The sequence below is a fragment of the Convolutriloba macropyga genome, chromosome 3, assembly GCF_964194025.1.
Source record: "Convolutriloba macropyga chromosome 3, txConMacr16.3, whole genome shotgun sequence".
Lineage (NCBI taxonomy): Eukaryota > Metazoa > Xenacoelomorpha > Acoela > Convolutidae > Convolutriloba > Convolutriloba macropyga.
In genome coordinates this window covers 49,331,514-49,352,772 of record NC_134470.1, presented here as the reverse complement: position 1 = coordinate 49,352,772, position 21,259 = coordinate 49,331,514, and the positions used below count along the sequence as shown (strand labels likewise).

General features: G+C 36.4%; 2 protein-coding genes across 5 annotated transcripts in view; one reads left to right on the top strand and one right to left on the bottom strand.

The window, feature by feature from the left end:
- Positions 1-3,360, top strand: part of LOC142336253 (uncharacterized) — a 372,851-nt gene extending 369,491 nt beyond the window's left edge. For 2 of the 3 annotated variants that reach the window (XM_075384943.1, XM_075384941.1), the window contains 3 exons: positions 2,071-2,085; positions 2,428-2,571; positions 2,955-3,360. In XM_075384943.1, the coding sequence (XP_075241058.1) occupies positions 2,071-2,085; positions 2,428-2,571; positions 2,955-3,106 (311 nt within the window). In that variant the 3' untranslated portion in view covers positions 3,107-3,360. The remainder of the gene's footprint in view (positions 1-2,070; positions 2,086-2,427; positions 2,572-2,954) is intronic. The other variant, XM_075384942.1, reaches the window with a different exon arrangement.
- Positions 3,361-14,143: 10,783 nt separating this feature from the next.
- LOC142336251 (phospholipid-transporting ATPase ABCA1-like) overlaps positions 14,144-21,259 on the bottom strand; it is a 123,264-nt gene continuing 116,148 nt past the window's right edge. The window contains exons 10-13 of one of the 2 annotated variants that reach the window (XM_075384938.1): positions 20,841-21,050; positions 19,513-19,677; positions 15,338-15,486; positions 14,144-14,626 (exon numbers count right to left, since the gene is read on the bottom strand). In XM_075384938.1, the coding sequence (XP_075241053.1) occupies positions 14,449-14,626; positions 15,338-15,486; positions 19,513-19,677; positions 20,841-21,050 (702 nt within the window). In that variant the 3' untranslated portion in view covers positions 14,144-14,448. Of the gene's footprint in view, positions 14,627-15,337; positions 15,487-19,512; positions 19,678-19,927; positions 20,012-20,840; positions 21,051-21,259 lie in introns of those variants that run through there. The other variant, XM_075384939.1, reaches the window with a different exon arrangement.

Here is a 21,259-nt window from a genome sequence, read left to right as displayed (position 1 = left end):
CGCTTTATAGGTACAAACAGGGGCGTGAATTTGAGATCCTATATGTCAGTTGAAGTGTATGCTCTCATGACGCTGATTCTATTTGGGAATTACGATTGGGAGACAGAAACTATTATAATGTGTTGCTATTAAAATATATCAGTGATATCACAACATAGTACGTAGTCAAAAAGTAGTCATTAGATCGTATTTGTAACACGCAGTTGATTGCAGATCAATTTCTTATTTTGTCTAGAAAACTGCACTGAGTAACGACTTATCACACACTGGCAGGTCACATCGTAATCAACAGTCCAAAGTGATACAGAGACAAATCGAAGGAAGAAATTTATCTATCTCTAAGACTTGTTTGTAAGTGCCGATAAGTCTCAATTTTAAAAGTGAGTTAATGGGGAAGAAAACTTAAACTAAATTGAGAACGCGTAAAAAAACTACAAACTGAAGTTAAAACATAAATAAGGGGAGATACCGCTCCAAGAAATACCGTGCCATTGTGTGTCGTATGCCATCACAGATATTGTATTCCGATATTGTCTGAAGGATACTCTTATAATTCTCCACATTACTTTTTTCCAGGAATTGCAAATTATGATTGCTTTACTTGAGGGAAGAAAATGCAAGGATTGGTTTTTTAGTGAGTTCATCGAAAGAATAAATGGATTGCAGTTGTCTTCGGCGGTGAAATTCACCAATAAATTCCTTCCGCCCAATTCTATGCAAAATTATTCTCCAATTGTTTTAAGCTCCTCTTTGTAAAAAGATTTATACATATCCACTTAGCCGGGAAATATGATAATTTTTAACTATTCTTGTGTTGAGAATTTTTTTGAATTTCTAAAAGAATAGTAAAAGTCATGAAAACTAAATCAATCAGTTAATGATCTAAAAGTTCTTCATTTTGTTTTACCTCCATTTAAAGTCCGTTGCAATCTGTATATTCGTAGTGGTTTTCATGAGAGTTTATTTGTCGTTCCCCGAAACAATCTTCTTCCTTTGATTTCATTTTAGAGAATGTCTTTACACTGCAACTCTCAGTTGCTGGCATGATTTACATCAAGAAGTGTTAATTAATTTCATAGCCAGTTACGTCAATGATAGTATAATCTCCTTCCTGAACATAAGCCTGATAATCCAGGGCTTATTGGAGACAAAATTTTTACCTAGAAGTGTTGCTCGAAAATACTATTGCGTTGTTAGTCTTGGAGTGGCATAGTTTGTTTAGCGCATGACAGTAGTGGTCGTTATTGACGTGCCTAAATACATCCAGACCATAATTTTCAGATTAATTATCCGTTCTAATTCAGAGCTCTGAATGCTACACGGGGCATTTATTCATTTTTTGTGAGTTGCAAAAAATTTCTAAGCAACGCTGAAAAGGGTTACGTTCAAACTAAACATCCAAAATTTAAGCACTACCTATAATCGAAATGGTAATCACAGTTATGATTTTGATAAATTTTTTCACACACTCTTCTTGCGTTGAAGACCCAGTTTACTGAATTTTAATTTTTGAAATTAAAATTCTTGATAAGTTTTGAAGTAAAACAGTAGAATACTCTCACAAAAGTGAGGGATCTTTGAGTGCATCTTGAGAATTATTTGTTTTTTACACCAAGATTCTGTCGAAAGACGTCAAAGTTTATTATGAAAACATTGCCTAAAAAGGTGCGGCTGGGGTGAATGTTAATGAAGTTGTCAAGAAAATTTTGAATGAGGCGTGAATCTTTGTTCAATGTATGTTTTGGAAATATTTACCGTTTCATTTTGTTTGGGTTTAAATCATGTAGGTTGGGAAAATAGAACTAGATGGTTATAATTTTACCTTTGTCCGATAAATTGATGGTGCTTTGACAAATCTGTAAATATCCCAGTTTCGAGGAAATGTTAATTAGTCATTTTGGTTGTCGCTTTATAGGTACAAACAGGGGCGTGAATGAAAGATCCTACATGTGAGTTGAAGGTTATGCTCTCATGACGCTGATTATATTTGGGAATTACGATTGGGAGACAGAAGCTAATATAATGTGTTGCTATTGTTTCAGAGATGTTATTATTGTTTCTTATTTTTAGGGAAAAATGAATCAGGTAGAGTCAAGCACTGTGTGGTTTATATTATTACGCGTTGGACAATATTTTTGTTTTCCAATTTTGTTTCATATAATGCTCTTGACCTAATGCCTAATAGAAAAATTTCTATGAATATCCATTGATAATTACGCCAAAAAATTTTGTAAAAAATTCAGCAAAATTTCTTTCAATTTTTTTGAATTCCAGCTAGTCACGTGCCAGCTGGTCAAGCCTCACGTTTTTGCTTCGCTTGTTTTCGCTTTGCTTAACATCCCTCGCACATTAACTACACGCACATTTTACTCTTTTCTCAATTGTTTTCCTTAACATGTTCACAGTCATATTTGTACTTGTTCATAGGCCAGAAGTTCTGGTTTGGGGATAACATGCAGCACGTGTGTGGCTGTTTCTCCCAGAGTGGAGGAGTGATTGACATGAGCAAGAAAGACTCATCTCCTGCAAGAGACAGATCGGGTGCTGGAAATGTATCCAAACGCATCCTTGGTAAACACGAACTCATAAATCGCTATTCTCGGAAATTATGTTTTACAGCTCTTGAAGTTTTCTTTCCTATTATAAACGTACCAGTTATTGAATTCGAATTGATTGGTTTGCATTTGATTGGTTGGTTAAGAGTTGCGCTGCAAGGCTGCAAAAGATGACCTTTATAGAGAGTTTTGGAAAATGTTGCGCCCTTTTTGGACTGCAAGGATAGCTGTCAAAAGTTTAATTATTTAAACGACGCAGAGCGAGGTAATATAATGAGAAAACTCAAATAATAAATTAATAATTGTGGTCTTTTATTGCCTACGGTTTGAAGAACAAATGTGAACCGTGATCAATTGGGTATAAAGACTTCAGATGTACTGTCATTCGGTTCTTTTCAGAGATGTTCAATTTGATCGGAGTACCGACAATCTCCATTGTGGCCGAGCATTCTGAGAGTGTCGTGTGGCAGGGAAGACCTCTTGCAGCTACTGACGATGAATTTGCAACTTTCTTCACTGATGTCATTCACACGCTACCACGCCCATTCTAGCACCCTTCCTCACACAATGCGTCTGACAATGATAAAAAACTTCTGTCAAGAATCGATTGATATCGCCTTATTGATGTAAAAAGCGTTGAACCCTAATAAGCTAGTTTCATTAAAAAGACTCTTTGATATCAAATTTACGTCAATATTTTAACTGACAGCCTCATGTACATAAATGGCGCGATCAACTAAAAATACTATTCACAGAATTCGTGATCTTCTGACTGGATAGATTCTTAAATAATGTTTTAAAGATACTTCTCTTAATCTAGGAGGTTTACTATGTAAGCATTCTCAAATAGCGCCATCAAAATATAGATGTGCAGGATTAACAAATCAGAGATGGGGAATATATATAGTTCTCCAGTAGGATTTAGTGGTCTATCGAGTGCTTGGGTACTGAAGTGCTTGTGTTGGAACACAAATTAAGAAAGCCTAAATTCAAGGTGAAACGATCACTTTTTGAAGGTTTGTAACCCCCAATTGATCAGTTTTTTGTTTTTTTTTCTCAGTTTTTTTTCGTCGGATAGGTCATCAGTTGTCGTTGGTCTCTTATGACAGAATTCTGTGCCAGCTAAACTTTCTTTGCTTTTTTTTGTGGTATACGAAGTGGTAATGCTCAGTTAAACAGACAAAAAAATCAGTAAATTTTGCAAATTTTTATAATTTTTTTTCAAAATTTTGTCATATTTTTTGGTTTTTATTTCGACTATTAGAGGCCAATGAATACTTTTTGCTTGTTATTGGGACATTGCGTAGATCGCAGCAGCACAAAATTGTTTAGGATGATAGCTTCAATAATTTTACCAAGTTATAACAACACAGAAATTTCTCATTAACAAATTTGTTATTCACTTTTCCAAAGTTTTCAAAATTTCAGACAATTCTTGGCATTCTAGCTTTGTTTGTTTTGCCTGATTTTACTTTCTGCTCAACTTCATTTAGCCTTCCGTGTGGGTTACGCTACGAATGAATCCTCTTTGACGTCTTAGAGATCAAAAACTTATACAAATTACCACCAATTTGATTAACTTTTATTATTTCTTCAGATTATTCAATCATTTTTTGTATTCTGTGGGTCAGAGGGTTCAATTAACCCTCTATCCAGCTTGAGAGTGGATTCCTGCTTCCAGTTTTACATTAAGATTTTGATTCTGAAGCTTTGAACAAAACAAATATTCAGCTATTCTTGTATAATTTTTGTTGTTTTCATGTAATTTAGTAATTCTGTTACTGTTACAGTTTGGTCTGCCTCTGCTTTCCTCTTGTACCCAATCAAGGTTTTGCTTTTATAGCATGCTTTTTTTTGCTTTTTTGTTTGTTAGCACACTGATAACAAAATGTTCTAACTTTTAATGCCTACTTCAGCCGACTTCAGCATTATCTGCTAGCGATCCCATCTCAAAGGTGGTTATAGTGTTGGTTTCGCCCAAAATGGTTCGATTCCAAGAAGTGCATGCTCTTTGACCGTTGACTGCGCCATGTGATACCTCAGAATATTGAGGTATGTATTTGAGCCACGAATACGCTTTTAAGCTTACAAGTTGGATTCGAGACGCGAATCCAATGTTTCACTAAATGAAGGGATTACCAGTTTTAGTTTTTCTTTGCACTAGAGATACGAATGTAGTTATAATTTAATGACGTGGAAATCCTCCTCGAATCCCAATGAGATTCTTTTGACTGCAAAACCTCTAAGATTGAGAACAACTGAATTGAATGATGAAATCTAACGGAATGAAATATTATCAAACTGGGAGATATGAACAAACTGAAGAGTTGACTTATTAGTTGGCGGTAAACTTAACATAAGTGAACTATGACATTTAATCAGACAAGGGCAAACTTAAAACAATTTAGTAATAATCAACACAAATCCGTATCTGGATTAAATAACATACAATTTAGTGATTCATATTTAAACTAAAATTGAATGTAAGCGATAATCTAATCAGTTTTAAATGACAGTTTTTTTTCTTAATTTAATTTTGATTTTCGGCGTCAGAGACGTTCATGTTTATTTCCCGTGCATACTCATCGTAGTCGTATTCTTCTGGAGACCATGTTCCAACTGGGGGAGGTGGAGGAGGACTTACGACCGGCAGTTCAAATGATGTTTCAATAGCAGGCGGCTGGAGTGCCTCTTCTTGAATGACCGTCCCTATAACTGGGTTACTAGCTTTTTGTCGTTTGGACAGAGGGGCAGAATCTTCGATAATCGAACACACTGAACTTTCAAATCCAAAATAGTCTGGAGCCTTTCTATTTCTTTTGGATTTTGACGTGGAAGGCGAGGCGGTTGACGAGGTGACCGATGACGCAGCAACTGAGGATGCATTGGACGTATTCAGCGTCGTTGAGGATTGTCCCGATCGAATTCTTTCCGTTTGAGGCTTCTTGGGTTTACAAGAAGACATCGCCTTAGAAATTTTGCTATTGGTACTCGAAACTCCTGAGGCAGCATCTGATTGGGTGGGTCTATGGCGAATTTTAATCTCCCCCCGATATTTTTTTCTTAAAGTCCTTCGTATGCTGCGCTATTTTATCTATTGTTGTTTTCTCATATGGAAGGGGACGTCGCTGGGCGTACTGCCAAAGAACCGTATTACGCTCCGCACGGGTGCCGAATTTGGGGATATCACTGTTTCGCACTCGGACTTCAAGGACTCCGAGTTCCTTAACAACCGTTGTCATTGGCGAAGTTCTGACGACTGTACTACCCGGGGCCAGCGTTTCCCAGAGGCCACGGAGACCCCTCTTTGATCTTTTGGACACTTTGCGGGCTAGCTTGATATCCAAAGATTTCTGCGTTCGTGGTATTGGGTTGTTGAGTTTGGGGTGTATTATAAATCGGGATACCGATTTGTTTTCGTCCCTATTGTATCTGCGTCCTGCATCCACCTGGGCTTTTTGCATCGCCTCTTCTATCAAAATGTTGCTTCGATCACCGGTCACCCATCCGTTATCGTCGAGGAAGTCCTCTGCGGGTATAGTGTATGCGTCTAAATAGTGGTGGAGAATGTTTTCATATGATAAATTTGATGACTTTGGTACCGTGCAATTTTTACTCAGTGGTTTGTTTGGCTTTCTTCCAAAGTCTGCTTGGAAATGTGTTACATTTGTTGTCTTTTGTTTGCATATGCGTAATTGATATACTATTGATTTTATTTCTTCATTAATTGTGAATGTGTTATTTCTATTATCTAATTTCATGCAGCTTAAACGTCATTTGATAGTTTGTATCAAACGCTCTACTAATCCAATAGCTCTATGGTCATTAGCAGGGGCAGTCATTATGTTAGTATTATGTTGTTTACAAAAGTTTTTTACATTATATCCAATTAAACAACGTGCTTGATCTAACCTAATGTTTCGGGGTACACCGTGTATTTGAATATATTCATATAAAAATTTAATTACATTATGTCCATTAGCTTTATCAAAGACTTCAACAGTAGGATATTTGGAAAAACGGTCAATACATGCGAGAAATTGTATATCTTGATCTTTTTCATTTGTAATGGGCCGCCAAAATCAATTTGTATTTCTTCATTAGGTTCAAAACAATATAAGAAAGTCTTCGATTTCGACGCCGGAACAACTGGTTTCAGGTTCTTACCAATACCAGTACAAGGCTTGCACGTGGCAGCTTTGCTAAGAAGTTCGCGGTTCATATTGAGAACGCATACTGCCCAAGAGTTATCATTTCCCAGCTGCCGGGCTGAGTGAGATGTAGGCTCTCTAACTCGGCGTCCTGAATTGAGTGTGGTATTGTTCGTCCACGCAGACGCAGCCTGACCGTACGTGGAGATCTCTCCAATAGGAGAAGAGATGAGGATTCACCTCCTTACACCGTTGTGCATCATTTTGGAGGATACAATCCCGCACCTCCTTAAGGACTGCGTCCTTACTTGTTAGCACAGCAAGGTCCCCTTTTGTAAATAGCTGCGTCAAGTTTTTTTTCAAAAAACCTCTTCTTTAGACAATTCAAGGTTTGGGGAATTGGGGCCTTCATTGGAGGAGTGGGTCGAATTCACTGCCGAGTTTGGTGTGGATTGAAAAGTGACTCTGCTGTGAGTAGGAGGGGTTAGTGGAACTGATCTCGGACTGCTCATCTTTCTTTGAGAAATTGTGTGTATGTGCGATATGTTTGAGTTTAATTTAGGATGATGTTGGATTTGAGTTGAGTTTGTATGTAGACTGGAATTTAATTGGATTTGAGCTGCGTTTGCAGAATTTTCAAGAAGCAACTGAGTTGTGTTACGATTAATGGCAGAAACCAAATTGGAACAGTTTGTTGAGTGAGGACGTGAGGCACGTGTGGAATGTGTGTGATTGACGCTGCTAAGGTGCTGTGATTGGCAGTTTTGCTAAGTGGAATTTATATCAATTGCTGAAATAGCGTCACGAAAGCGGGTAATTGTTGCTACCGCAAATTCCTCAGCGTATTTGTTTGCAACTTTTGCTTCCTGATTTGGTTGGCGGGAAATGTAATCTACCAGCCCCATTTTTGCGCCTGGTATGTGTTCAATATTAAAATCAAAAGGTAAAAGACGATCTACCCAACGGGTTAAACGACTATTATACGATTTGTTAGATCGGTGTTCTTTCCAGATAGAAAGTAGTGCTCGATGTTCTGTGATGATTGTGAAGAACTTGCCAAATAAGCAACATTTAATATATTCTACGGACCACACAACCCCTAACAATTCTAATTCATTAATGCTGTAACGTTCCTCATTTGAGTTCAAGAAACCAGACGCAAATGCAACTGTATGCCAACCCATCGGTGAACGTTGTTCTAATGCTGCTCCTAATCCAGCTCGAGATGCGTCGCATTTGATCCGCGTTTCCAAGTTGGGATAATAATGTGCGTTTTCTGTTGTATTTGCAACTTTATTTTTAATTGATTGGTAGTGAGTTTCAAGTTCATCGTTCCAGGTGAATTTTGTATTCTTTTTAAGCAATGGTCGAAGTGGATGACATTATTGAGATAAATTAGGTATAAACTTACCGAGGTAATGAACTGAACCTAGAAATGAGCGTAGTTGCTTTAGGTTTTTGGGTGATGATAAGTTTAATATTGCTGCTGTTTTGGAATCAATAGGTGCGATTCCTGACTGAGTAAATCTGTGTCATAACCAGTCTATTTCGGTTTTAGCAAAATGACATTTCGGTAAATTGATTCGCAAAGTATCATTGTCCATTTTTTTAAACATTTAAAGACTAATTTTAAGTGATCTTCTTTTGAGCCTCGACTGACTATTATAATATCGTCTAAGAAACAGTTAGTATTTCTGAGTCCGACTAATGTATAGTCCATCACTTTTTGGAATGCTGCTGGCATGTCCGTTAATCCGTGTTAATCCGTAGAAACCGGTAATGAAGCGATAAGTACCTGTTCCTTCACCGATAACAATATTGAAGTTGCAATGCCGATCCGTTTCCGGGTCCAAATTAAGTTGACTGTATGCGTACTTCAAATCCAATGTAGAGAAATATGCTGTTTCCTGCGAGGCATTTGTCATTAAATTTTGTTGAATTGTGCCAATTAAGTTATATATATTCGGCGTTTGATAATTATTTTTATGGATAGATTTATTTAATATTTTTGAATCTAAGGCTAGTTTAACTGTTTTGTCTTTTTTTACTGTGATGACTATAGGTGAGATGAAATTTTTATCTGAACAACTATTTAACTTTATTATGTGTTTTTCTGCAAGTATTTTTTTAAGTTCGTCATTAACTAGTGGTTGTAAATTAATTGGAACTCCTTTTTGGTGTGTAGGTGTAAAATGTTTAAGAAACGTAGATTTAACTGAATTTTTTAATGATTTACCGATTCTTGAGATAAGACCTGGAAAATCTAATGCTATCTGTTTCTTGATTAAACATTGGTTTTTATCGACATTTGCAACTTGTTTTGTTTGGGTTAGAGAAAAGCTTAGCTTTGGGAAGAGATCTCGCCCGATGATGGGTCTATGGCCATCTTCCACTACTGTCACATTGACACCCGTAGCTACCCAATCATTGCATTTGATTGATGTCTTGATCACTTATTTTGACTAAATTATTACAAAGTTTTTAGGTCATTCATTTCGGGTGATTGTACCCAAAAGCTTCCTTTAAACTCTGACACCACAGCATTTGCAAGACTTTTGTTGATTTTAAAGCACATGCTTCCCGAATCCACCAGGGTTGCTGTCTTAGTATTCGCGATGCAAATGTCTAAGTTCAACTGCTCCACTTCGCGAGTGCCTTTATTATTAGAGATTGTTGCAACGCGGTTGTCATTATAGACATCATAATCCGAATCGTAATTAGCGTCATAGATACTTTATTTTTGGAACAATCTATCTATATGAGTAGCATGCTCTCCAACTGTTGCTGATGTACACACCGTGGCCACTTCGGAGATAGAGTCGTCAACATTGTTTACTTTAGGTTTCGGCTTTTATGACTGTTTGGGTTTCCGGCAAACTTTCGCGAAGTGGTTTGCGATTCCGCAATTTTTGCAATTCTTCCCACGGGCAGGACAGTTTTGTCGATGTGCAGCTGACCACCCATAGCCACAGTTTGGACAAATTGTAGATTTCACTAATTGATTCATTGGAGGTCGCGATCTGTTCCAAGATCCTTGTATATTGTTTACTGATGTAGTGGTAATCTCATTTGTAGTCGAATGGACAGTGGTTCCAGATATCTTTAACTGGTTCTGTATGCCCATCTCAATGTTCATGGCAACTTCCAATGCCTTTTTAGCCGTTCTCGTTTCTTTTAGCAGTTCCCTCTGGATCTCGCTGTCTTGCATGTTAGCTATGAAAACGTCACGAATGATTGACTCTTCATGACTTCCTAAATCGCAGTTTGAGGACAGTTCTCGAAGACAAACATAGAACTTTTCTACAGGTTCTCCTTTCAATTGTTTCCTGGTGAGGAAGATAGACCGATTGAAGGTGATATTTCGCTGTTTGTTTAATACCTGATCTAGGCTTTCCCAAAGGTCCTTTGTTGTTACACAATCAATTTGGATGTTCGGTTCCTGGGAACCAAATATTCGTCGTCCTTCCATCCCCAAGCTGAGATAGGTCGAAGAGACAGCTTTATTGTTGCCAAACTTCCAGGGTTTGTCTCCACACAATATACCTGCAAGTTCTATCTTTTGACAACGATTTAACCACGCGTTCTTAAGTTGCTCGCTTCGAGTTTTCCAATCTCTTTCGCTCTGAGATGTACTATTCTCAACATTTTTCTCGTATATAGGTTCTGGAGGGAAGGTGACCTTGACCGGAGGATCTTCGCGTAGGGTGTCGATTGAAATACCCTCTTTTGCCAGGATAGCCAACTTCAGCATTATCTGCCAGCGATCCCATCTCAAAGGTGGTTCTAGTGTTGGTTTCGCCCAAAATGGTTCGATTCCAAAAAGTGCACGTTCTTTGACTGTTGACTGCGCCATGTGATACCTCAGACTATTGAGGTATGTTTTTGAGCCACGAATACGCTTTTAAGCTTACAAGTTCGATTCGAGGCGCGAATCCAATGTTTCACTAATTGGTGGGATTACCCCTTTTAGTTTTTCTTTGCACTAGAGATACGAATGTAGTTATAATTTAATGAATTGGAAATCCTCCTCGAATCCCAATGAGATTCTTCTGACTGCAAAGCTACTAAGATTGAGAACAACTGAATTGAATGAGAAAATCTAACGGAATGAAATATTATCAAAGTGGGAGATATGAACAAACTGAAAAGTTGACTTATTAGTCGGCGGTAAACTTAACATAAGTGAACTATGACCTTTAATCAGAGAAGGGCAAGCTTAAAACAATTTAGTACTAATCAACAGAATATGAACTCAATATGTTACCACCTTACCACAGCTGGGATGGTCTGATAGTCAGATAAAGTTTTGTATGTTTCTCTTTCAAATCGTGGAACTGAAGTTCAAGCCTTGTCCTGCTAAGTTTTTTGGATCTATTCTGTATCCAGCCCCCCTCCCCAGTTACAAGTTATATGTTGTTATATAGCACTATGTAAAAAAATAACACGTGCCCCTGGGATTGTAAAAATTCAAGCCCACTGAGCCGAGGGGGCGAAAAAAAGATCCGTTTTTTAAATTTGTTTTACCTATCAATTACACTTTTGTATCAAGTAAGCCACAATTTTCACGTTTAATTAAAAAATTCAGTCGTTTAAAGCACTTACCATACTCAGTTTGAACTTAGTGGAATTTAAATTTTGTTCAGCAATATCCAGCGAATACGTTGAAGGTCAAAAGGCAAAATGATTAACTGGATAATCCAATAAAGGCCTGCAATAATACTTATTGTTTCACGAAACTGCATTAAATTATGAAGATCTTTCAGATTAAACGTCTAATTGCTATCAGTTCTAAGCTTACTGTCCGTGTGCCTGTCTCAGCTTATAATTTAGTTCATTTATTTGGTTCAGTGAAATTAGTATTTTGTGCGATATTTTTTTACATATATCAAATTTGAGGATCAAATCTAACTGTTCTTTTTTCACCACTTTTGCTTTTTTATCAATCATTCTGACTTTGAGCTAACTCTCGCCCAGAAGAAACCTTTACTGCTCATACTTTTTTTATAGAAGTAATTTCATTCTATTTATTTTTGCACCTAGTAAACGGTCGCCATATTAAATACTAAATATCGCTTGGCGTGTTCAATTAAAATTAGTTTCTTAGTAATTTTAGTCCGCGAAGTTGGATTGCATTTTAGGTGACTTCGCCTGGCATATTTTGAAATGAATTAACGGAGAAAAAGAGTAAGCTGTTATCGAAATTTCTCTTTACTTCTCTTTGTGTCAATCCCACCGACGGTCATTGGACGGAGGCTTTTTTCTCGCAATTTGTCGGCTGTTTGAAATTCCAAATTTGATATGTCAAAATTTGAGTAAAATAAATCATTTATGATCCAAACTGATCTTATAACTGAAATCAATTTTACCTGAAAACAGCGTGGGAAATGACGTCAAGCACAGAAATTGGGTTGTAACGCAGTAGAAGTAGAATTTGCTTTTGAAATTTGATTTTCTCGTTGTTAAGAAATTGAAACCAATATCTCTCATAAAATAGCAAAAATTATTAACTCTTGACTAGACAGCTGGATTTCTAACACATATCCTGCTTGAAAAATTGATAACAGTGAAAAATATGAACACTAAAATTTTCAAAAAAACTCAAACAATTGGAAAGTTTTCCAAAAGTTGGCTAATTTTTCTTGGAAAAAAATTTCTTCAAGATGAATATTGTCTTAACGAAAATCAACAAGAATAACGAATGAATTGTTAAAGTTGCAATATATAACTTATTTAAAAAAGACTTCCACAATACTCTTCTTAAAAGCAGTAAAAACAGAGCACCAATGCACTGAAATTCTTGTATTGTAAGAACCTGTATAATACCACAACTCCTCTTCCAGTTGAAAACATTCCCGTCAGATTGCCAGAAAATAGCCGCCGTTGATTCCCATAACCACGATTGGGATTGTAAGAAGAGAAAAAATAATGAAAAAAAATGATTTTTGTAGAAAAACAATTTTAAAGTGTGAACTATTTTGATGTCATTTAGCAGTTGAACATTCTCCTGTTTCATAGTGAGAGCATACACCAGCAGGAGCTAGTATAAAAACCAATAGGCATTAGAGATGGTAACTAAGACTTATAAGAACCAAGTTCGAGTAACAGTCATCTAAAACCGAGCTCTATGGGTTTATCCCGTTTCTTTGATTTCATTTTTTGATACTGACTCTGTTCATTTTGTGCTTTGCGGAGCAACTGCCGTCTAAAAACACTTTTAGCAGAATGGGAGAAGAGTGAAACTAGCCTAGAGAAGTCAAAAAGATTACACGTACAATGTCGAAAAGGCGGCAAAATGAGGTAACGCGAAAAAATTTTATTCGACGAAGTAAAAAACATAGCAGGACAAGTCCTGACGTACAATTCAAAGAATTTCCATTGAGTACACAAACAATTAGATCTAGAAAACTGCAAAAACAAATTGAACAAAACTATAAAAACTTAATGAGTTTTATTTAATAGTACAAGGAAACATAAAGCCGAATAAGGTTCCTTTGCAATTAGAGCAATGAAAAGCTCGCAAAACAATGGGCAAATAATAAAAGGTAAGAAACTTGTCCAAGATGAAAAAGAAAAATTTCAAAAAAATAAGAAAAATGGTTTAAAGTTTTTTCAATTTTTCTGTCATTTTTCATAAGAAAAAATACTTTATACCAACAAAAGGTTAATCAATTGGTATCTGAAAATTCTGTAAGTAACAAGCTTCTATTCAAATCCCACTTAAAGCCGTAAAACAAAAAAACGGGTAAAAAATCATTAAATTTCGTCAAAATCAGCAAAACTGATCAAAAACCTCCAAATTAGCATTAAAAATCAAATTAACTACTTGAAACCTTCAATTCTTATCAAAACAAGCCTGAAACTAATACAATATCATAATCAAACCTCATAACCATCAAAAGTTGCAAAAAATGTTTTTAAAAGCCGCACGTAAAGAAAAAAATTTCGCTCGCTTGGAGAAAATTTTTTCACATCAATTTCTCGCTCTCTCAAAAACAGCGGAATGAACACAAACCACTCTCTTTTCGCTCCGCTCTTAACTTTTGTTCAGCATCAAAATCACTCACTCGTTTCATGTCCCGCCTCAAAAATCACTCCAATAAAACTGATTGAAAAGAAAGTACTTCTCCAATAATACTCCTCGTCGAGTTCTAAAAAATGGGAGCTCTATAATAGCCGGCTGAGTAGCTGAGGCGGCTATTAGAAACTGTATGAAATCAATACTCCGGTTTTTAGAGCTTTGTATTGGTACCAATTTTGAATTTCTGCGCAAACGCTATCACTGCCAAATTTGGCTTAACAAAATAAGCGGGGCTGGTATCAAGTTCCAAACCCACCAAAAAATTCGTAGGCTTGAAAAAATGACAAAAGCCTAAGAACTTATGACATAGCTTATGACATGAGTGTAACGAAATGCTTGCAGTTCAATGGCCAAGAAGATTTAACAGCAAATAAGTTTGAATTTGGAATATTTTTGACCTTTAGTGTTATCAGTATATTAATCAAATATTTACAATTCACGTGAATTTTGATATGTATTATCTTCATGGCTAAAGTTAAGGAGAATTACAGCTAAAATTGCAAGTTATTAATCATTTGTATTGAGCAATATTAAATTTTTCAAACAAAAATTGCATATTTTGTTTTGCGCAGCATATTTGGCGGATATTATTTTTTCTTTCAGTTCAAGTTTATTTTAAATATTAAGAACAAAGTTTTAAAAAATTTGTATATGTATTCAACTTCTATCGTGTGTCTTCCATTCCGAAAACAGTTTCTGCATTTTCATCGTCGCTCTCTGCTCCACTGTAAAGCGAATCAGCTCTTGTTGGTGAAGGAGGGTTCACCGCAACCAGAACCGGTAACGCCTTCTTGTTAGCGACTGGCGGCAGGAAGGGTCCCGATCCGCCGTATACTGGCATCCTAAATACATTTAAACTGTTTAAAAATAGCAAATTAAGAGAATATTTTTTTCTGTCATTTTCTGAAACAACACAAAAGCATTTTCTGGCAGAAACATTTTTTAAATAAAAAACGACCTAATTTTTACAAAAAAATATATAGGTCTCAAAAATAAAGTTGTAGAGAACGAAATGAGAATATATTTTTAGATTTTCTGATATTAGCATGCACAAAAAATGAACGTGATAGCAAAACAAATTTGAATTTTGAGAAAATGAAAATATTTGAAGCACATTTGGGAAACTTATGCCTGCTTTCAGGTGATAATTTGATATAGATCTTCAAAACGTAAACCTTTAAAACGTAAATCACGAGAAGTTGTTGGAAACAGCGCCCATCAAGTCACGCTCGATAAATAGCTTTTTTGACAATTCTAATCAAATTCTGAAGAATGATGCAAAATTTAACAAACGAAGAAATTCAAAATTTGCAACAAAGACACCGATAGAAATATTATAGCAATCATAAAAGCCCCAAAAATAGCTATAAGCTATAGCTCAGCATTAAGTGTCAAAATGCAACTCCTACAAGTCACAACTTGGTTAGGTTAAGAGTGATATCGATCAAGTAAAATGCTTTCCGTCTACTGATTCCTCACTAATGTCGGCAAATATGCGAGTAAGTTATATTTATGTCCAGGACTTGTAACCAAAGCAAAAATGTGCAACTTACGGCGGGGGAATATAACCAAAACTGCTTGGCTTGGCTTTCGCTGAAGTGTTAGAGCCAGTTGTTTCTTCGTCCGGTTGATAGGCAGCATTGTCAACATATGACACTAATGACGGCTCGTCATCTTCATCTACCTTCAGCTGTCCATTTGTCTAAAATAACAGTTAAGAGGCGCTTATTTGATGCCAATTGTTATCAAGGAGGCTCAGTAAAGTGCGTTTACACAGAATGTTCTGACACCGCTCATTCCCATTCTTGGCTTAATTATCTACCAAATGAGGCAGAGACAAAAACCTTGAGAATACTTGCTATATAAAACAGACTATTGGATTTTCAGTGGTACTTGAAGGAATCAATTTTCACTAGAATGGACAAAATGTTGTTTTTGAACAAAACATATGGTTTTAACAAAACAAAACATGAAAAGAAGCAACTACAACTTCAAGCTTACTTGATGAAATTGTTTTTTTCTGCTTGGGTTTCTTCAAACATGTTCTGAATTATATTCAAATCTAATAAATATGTCTTTCGAGTAACATTGCTTATAAGTATCTAGTTTGAGCAAACTCTATTTAATTTTAAGTCAACTTTGCATTCTCATTTTAGATTTAATACATGGGTGAAGAAATCATTTTACTTAGAGAATTAAGTTTTAAAATTTACAATTAGAAAATCTTGGTTCATAAACGATCATTGCTATTATCACAATTTCAGCCCGAATCGCCAATGGAATCACACTCGCTTCCTTCTTGAAAAAATTGTTTGAGGTAAAACTTCCTGTTCTTTCATTCAGATTTTTCCTGCCACTGAATAACAACCCGTATGATAAAGCATAATATTTTCAGTCCCCCAATCAATGGGTGAGTCGTCAAAAACTTATCAGTATAGATTGTCCCCGCTCATGGGTGACACATTTCACAAATGACATAAGAACCTCTACAAAACTCAGTAACAATTGACCTCCTGCAGAAAAGGTCAGCTCCTGAGTGGTAGAGTTCACCTAAAATAAACAGATCTCTGAAATCACGGCGCTTGGGTGGTAACATGATTCGATGAAGACAATAGTTAGGAAAACTGAACAAAAGGCACGACAGGTCCCGAATTGCAACACAAGGATATTATTAGAATAACAAATTGACTGGTAAAACTAACAAAAACATCAATTTTTGACAGTCATCAAAACCCTACGAACGCAAAAAAATAAAGAAAGCAGCAAATAAACGGAAGAAAAAAATCCTATTTTCCATCGGAAACTATTGATGTTGAAATTGTCAAACAATCGCAAACTGATTGATAATTGAGAGATGAAAAATAAAGGTACAAAAATGATTCAATCATGCGTTGCTAGAAAGAATTTGGAACCTGTCATAAATTAGACCACGTGACAAATAGACCAAAAAATTAAAAAAGAGACAGAAATCGAAAACTATAAAAACGTAATAGTCTGAGGAACATTTAAATACCAACTGCAATTACTATTTAAATATAAGCCTAAAAAACGAAATGTAAAAAAACTTGTAATTAATGATAACTAAGAGACATGACAACAATTAGTGGTAAAAAACACAATTATAATTATAAAAAGCCTTCATTAAAGCCATAAAAACGATATATCAGCCCAAAGCACAGAAAAACATTGTTTACGATTCATTAGAAAGCTAATCAATCGCACCTGTCACAAACTCAAAAATTCAATAAAAACTTCTGAAAACACATTGTGATGAAGTCAAGAAACTTTTGATAAATCTTAGAGCCTCAGTAGGTTCAACTATATCTCCCTGAAAATCCAGAGGAAACCTGTCACTAATAAAGAATAAATACCAGACTACAAAACGAACAACAAGTACAGGAAAATACTTTTTTGCCAACACACAAAGTGAAAGCCGTAAAACCCAACAACTAGCAACTGGAAACGATTCTCGTAGGCCTAAAAGTATCTTAAAGTGAACCTCTTATTATTGAGACTGAAAAAAAGATAACCAAATATACGCACGAATTACAAAAATAAAAATATTTAGTCAAAATATTGCAAAAGAGTCATAAAATCATTAGCTGGGCATTGGTCAGCGCAAACAATATCATCTATGCACAAAAACAACGGCATCACATTGTTGGTAGCATTCACAAGCCAATCACAGCTATTAGAATGCCGTTATTGTTACAATGAAATTACAATGCAAGGTTTTGTTAAAAAATCTCTCAACAAAAACTTTTACACGCCAATTTCTCTAACATCATATCAAATGGAGTCGTAAAAAAAGATGACGCTTGAAAATTACATAATTAATCGCTACTTAATTAGTCCAGCGTGATTAAAACAAACACTCAACATTGAATCAAAACAAAAAAGTGGGAAAAGATCTCTTACAACCGACACCATCCGTAGTAGCTACACTACTGCTTCACTGCTGTTTGAAACACGTAGTTATTCCAAATGTTAAAATAATTGTGCAAAACTGTAAAAGAATGACCTAATTGCCACTAAAAGTGACAAAATTGAGTTAAATAGATTTAAATTAGATAAAAAGTTTCCAAGATATAAACTTCATTCCCTGGCAGTTGGAACAGCGATTATCAACATTGCTACATATCTTACTCAAGTAAAAGTTCAGCGGGCGAAGAATCCAGCTCTCAGTTGTGCCAATGGGATATGTGCAATTGGCGGCAGCGTTTGGTCTTCCTCTGCAATTTTTGTTGGAAGTGTGCCTTGTTGCTTGCTGTCAATGTTTAGCTGAGTATGAACCGTGTGTCGGTGAAATTCTGAGCGCATTTTTGTATACTTTGCGATTTAATTGCTCTTTATTGTTGGTGTTCTTTCAATCAATCCCTAGAAGTAGCATTTAATGTCGGTCTCATGGGACAGAAACAGGTTTTGGAGGTTGTTTTTTGATCGGCACGGCGGCTCTGATAACAGCCGGCCAGAAAGTTCTGCGCTAGCATTTCTGTGAGCTTTAACAGGCTGCAATTAGCCCTCATTGTAAATGTCATTGAAGTAAGATACTACACACAGCCAGTAATTGTGCAAAGAGCAGTATATTGAAGTATTTGCAGGTGGTTCTAGTTTGTGTTGCTGATTGTGGAAGCCCGAATAGTGGCATCGCATTTCAGAACGCTCCGACCGATAGCGTTGCATGACACTGATTGCCCTTTTTGTGAAGCCCCAGTAGTTACCAGCAATCTTTTTAGTATATTACTGCGCTCTTGTATTTTTTCTTTAGTGCTCCTGACGTGCTCTCCAAAATTGAGCATACTATCAAAGATGACAGCAATTGCTTTGACCTGAGACGTTAATGGTATTGGTGAATTCTTGATAGTGAGATGTGGGTTAAACTTGGCCTTTCTGCTCCAGATTGCAAATACAGTGGCACTTGACTTTCCAGCTAAGTTTTCTTGATTCTAGCCGGTCGTGTAAAATGTTTAGGTAGGGAGTTATTGTCACGTAATTTTGCAACCAGTTGCTGAGATGTTGTTAAAATTATATCTTCAGCGTAAAGCGTGATGTTTATACCTATCGGAGGTAGAGTCAACTTGCTCATGTAGATGTTGAAGAGCATTTCCGACAATACACCACTTTGCTGGAACCCTGTTGATTTTTCTCCACTTTGATTTTTATATTCTACGTAACAAAACCTGCTCTGCAAACATGAAGCCCCCCATTTTAGTGCTATTTGGTAGTGATGCATCAAGTATTAACTTGAGATCAGCCGTGCTGCATGCGGCGGTGAGATCGAAGGCTACCAGTCGAACACGGTTGCAAGATTTATTATGATTTAGGCCTTTTTGCAGATCGTTGGTGACAATACTGGGGGCTGTTGAGTGCTCCTATTGCGGGCTGTTGTCTGTTGAGAGCTCAGACGTGTTGATGCTCTTTTAGTGAATATTCTGTCGCAAGATTACAATCAAGAAGCGTATCGCACGATTCTTGCAAAATCTGGCAAGAAACCGTCCGATTTGCAAAAATACTACAAGATGAGAATCAGTCCTGCAAGACGCTGACAAAATAACCGCAGAATAAAAGAATTCTGAAAAATCTTACCAGATAACAATTGGAGTTCGACTGCGGTTTGAAAAAGAGTACATTTATGGGCCATCCAAACCCTTTTGTGCAGACAAGAGGCTTATGCGAATACAAAAAGCATTTACTAATTCATCAATAAAAGAACAGTTATTGTACACACCTCAACGGTGTCGGTGACTGGACCCCACTGTTCTAAGTTGGACACACTCTCACGAGGGGTAGAAATTGACACTAGAGGAGGCGCAGAGGGCTCCTCGTCGTCAAGGGGAGTTGGCTCACTCATGTTAGACCTGGTCGACGCAGCACTCGAAGGTCGCATCATTACCTGAAGAAGTTTTCAAACAGCTAAATAAATGCAAAAGACAATAGCAACTACATTCTATTAAACATTATAAGGAAATGTCTCCATGACAAGAGCAAAAGAATCCTGCTCTGTAATCATAAAATTACAGAAAAGAAGGAAGTAGTTCACTATACGAGCAAGATAAATTATCCGAGACTTTAGAAACATCTCCGACATCAATAACAAAAACAGGAAACTTCTACCAAATTATAAATCGGGTTAAAAACTAATTGACTTGAGTTCTTTGCTATGCTATTTTCCGTACATAAATGTAAGTAACAAAACAACTTACGGTCAATCTGACTTCTTTCTGCTTCTGCATGATAAAAATAACAATTAGCTTAGCAACAACCAGGGGTCCATATGGTGCCATTAAGATCAATTTTCTCCAATTAAAGCACGAGGGAAAGATGTGCACGTGTAGATACAATCTCGAAGTTTCACAAATTCAATCAATATTCAACGAACATTTTTGTTTTTATTGCTACCCATAGATCTATTATTGGCTTATAGCAAATTTTGTAAGCAACGATAAAAAGATATGTCTATTTGTTGCGGCTGCTAAAGAATCTTACCAGAGCCCAAATTTTCGCTGCCAGTTTTGCAAGAATTACACCACTATGGTTCTCCTCTGATAACTATTCGATCCTATCTCATGGAAACAATAAATCATTAGATGCTTAGGGAACTAACTTAACAGGCTAGAGTTAAGTGGAATGGGTCAATCAAACTTAAGAACTACCATTCACACCATGAATTTATGTCGTATCCTAAACAGTTTCGCTGAATCGCATACTTAGAGACTAGTGAGCCGTAAGGTTGGAAGAGAACTTATTGCCCTGAATTCTTTACATGTTTATCCCGCTTTGAGGACAGAAAGTCAATCATCTAACGGACTAATATAATTCCTACAAACTTTGTTTGAGAACGATTAATAATTAAAGACATGAAGCTATTAATTTTGACAGAATAAACAGAGTTCCATGGTGAGAAACAGGGAAAAGCTCCCATAGTTCAGAGAAAAGCAACCACAAAAATGACAATTACGAAATTTGTAGGAATAACGTCAAGCAAGACATTTTTGGGTTAAATTACACGCCACCGGTTTGTGACGGATATAACTTGGTAAAGAAAACAGTCCTAACGTGTTTAAGACTGGCAGCACTGGACGGTTGACTGTCTCCAGAAGCAATGCTAATGTTGTCCAGAAGACCATCATCATCTTGTACTCCTTTGCCTCTATTTCCTCCAATTCCTGCGTTTCCTCCAATTGCTCCTCTAGGGGTAGATACCGCTGATGGTGTAGTGGATATTGAAGTAAACTCTGGCACTGATTCATAGTAGTTGCCATTGACCTATGTAGGGTAACTTTCTCTCACCATGCATAAAATTCATGATTAAGGTCATCTATTAATTTCACGAGCAAATTAAATTCTAAAAAAATGTTGAGACCTCAATGTTTGTGAGCCTACTTTTTAGTACAATTACTAAAAACTTTTCTGCAGAGGTACAGACAATAGTTACCATTCAATAGTTCAATTAGCAGTTTTGCCGTTCAATCGTT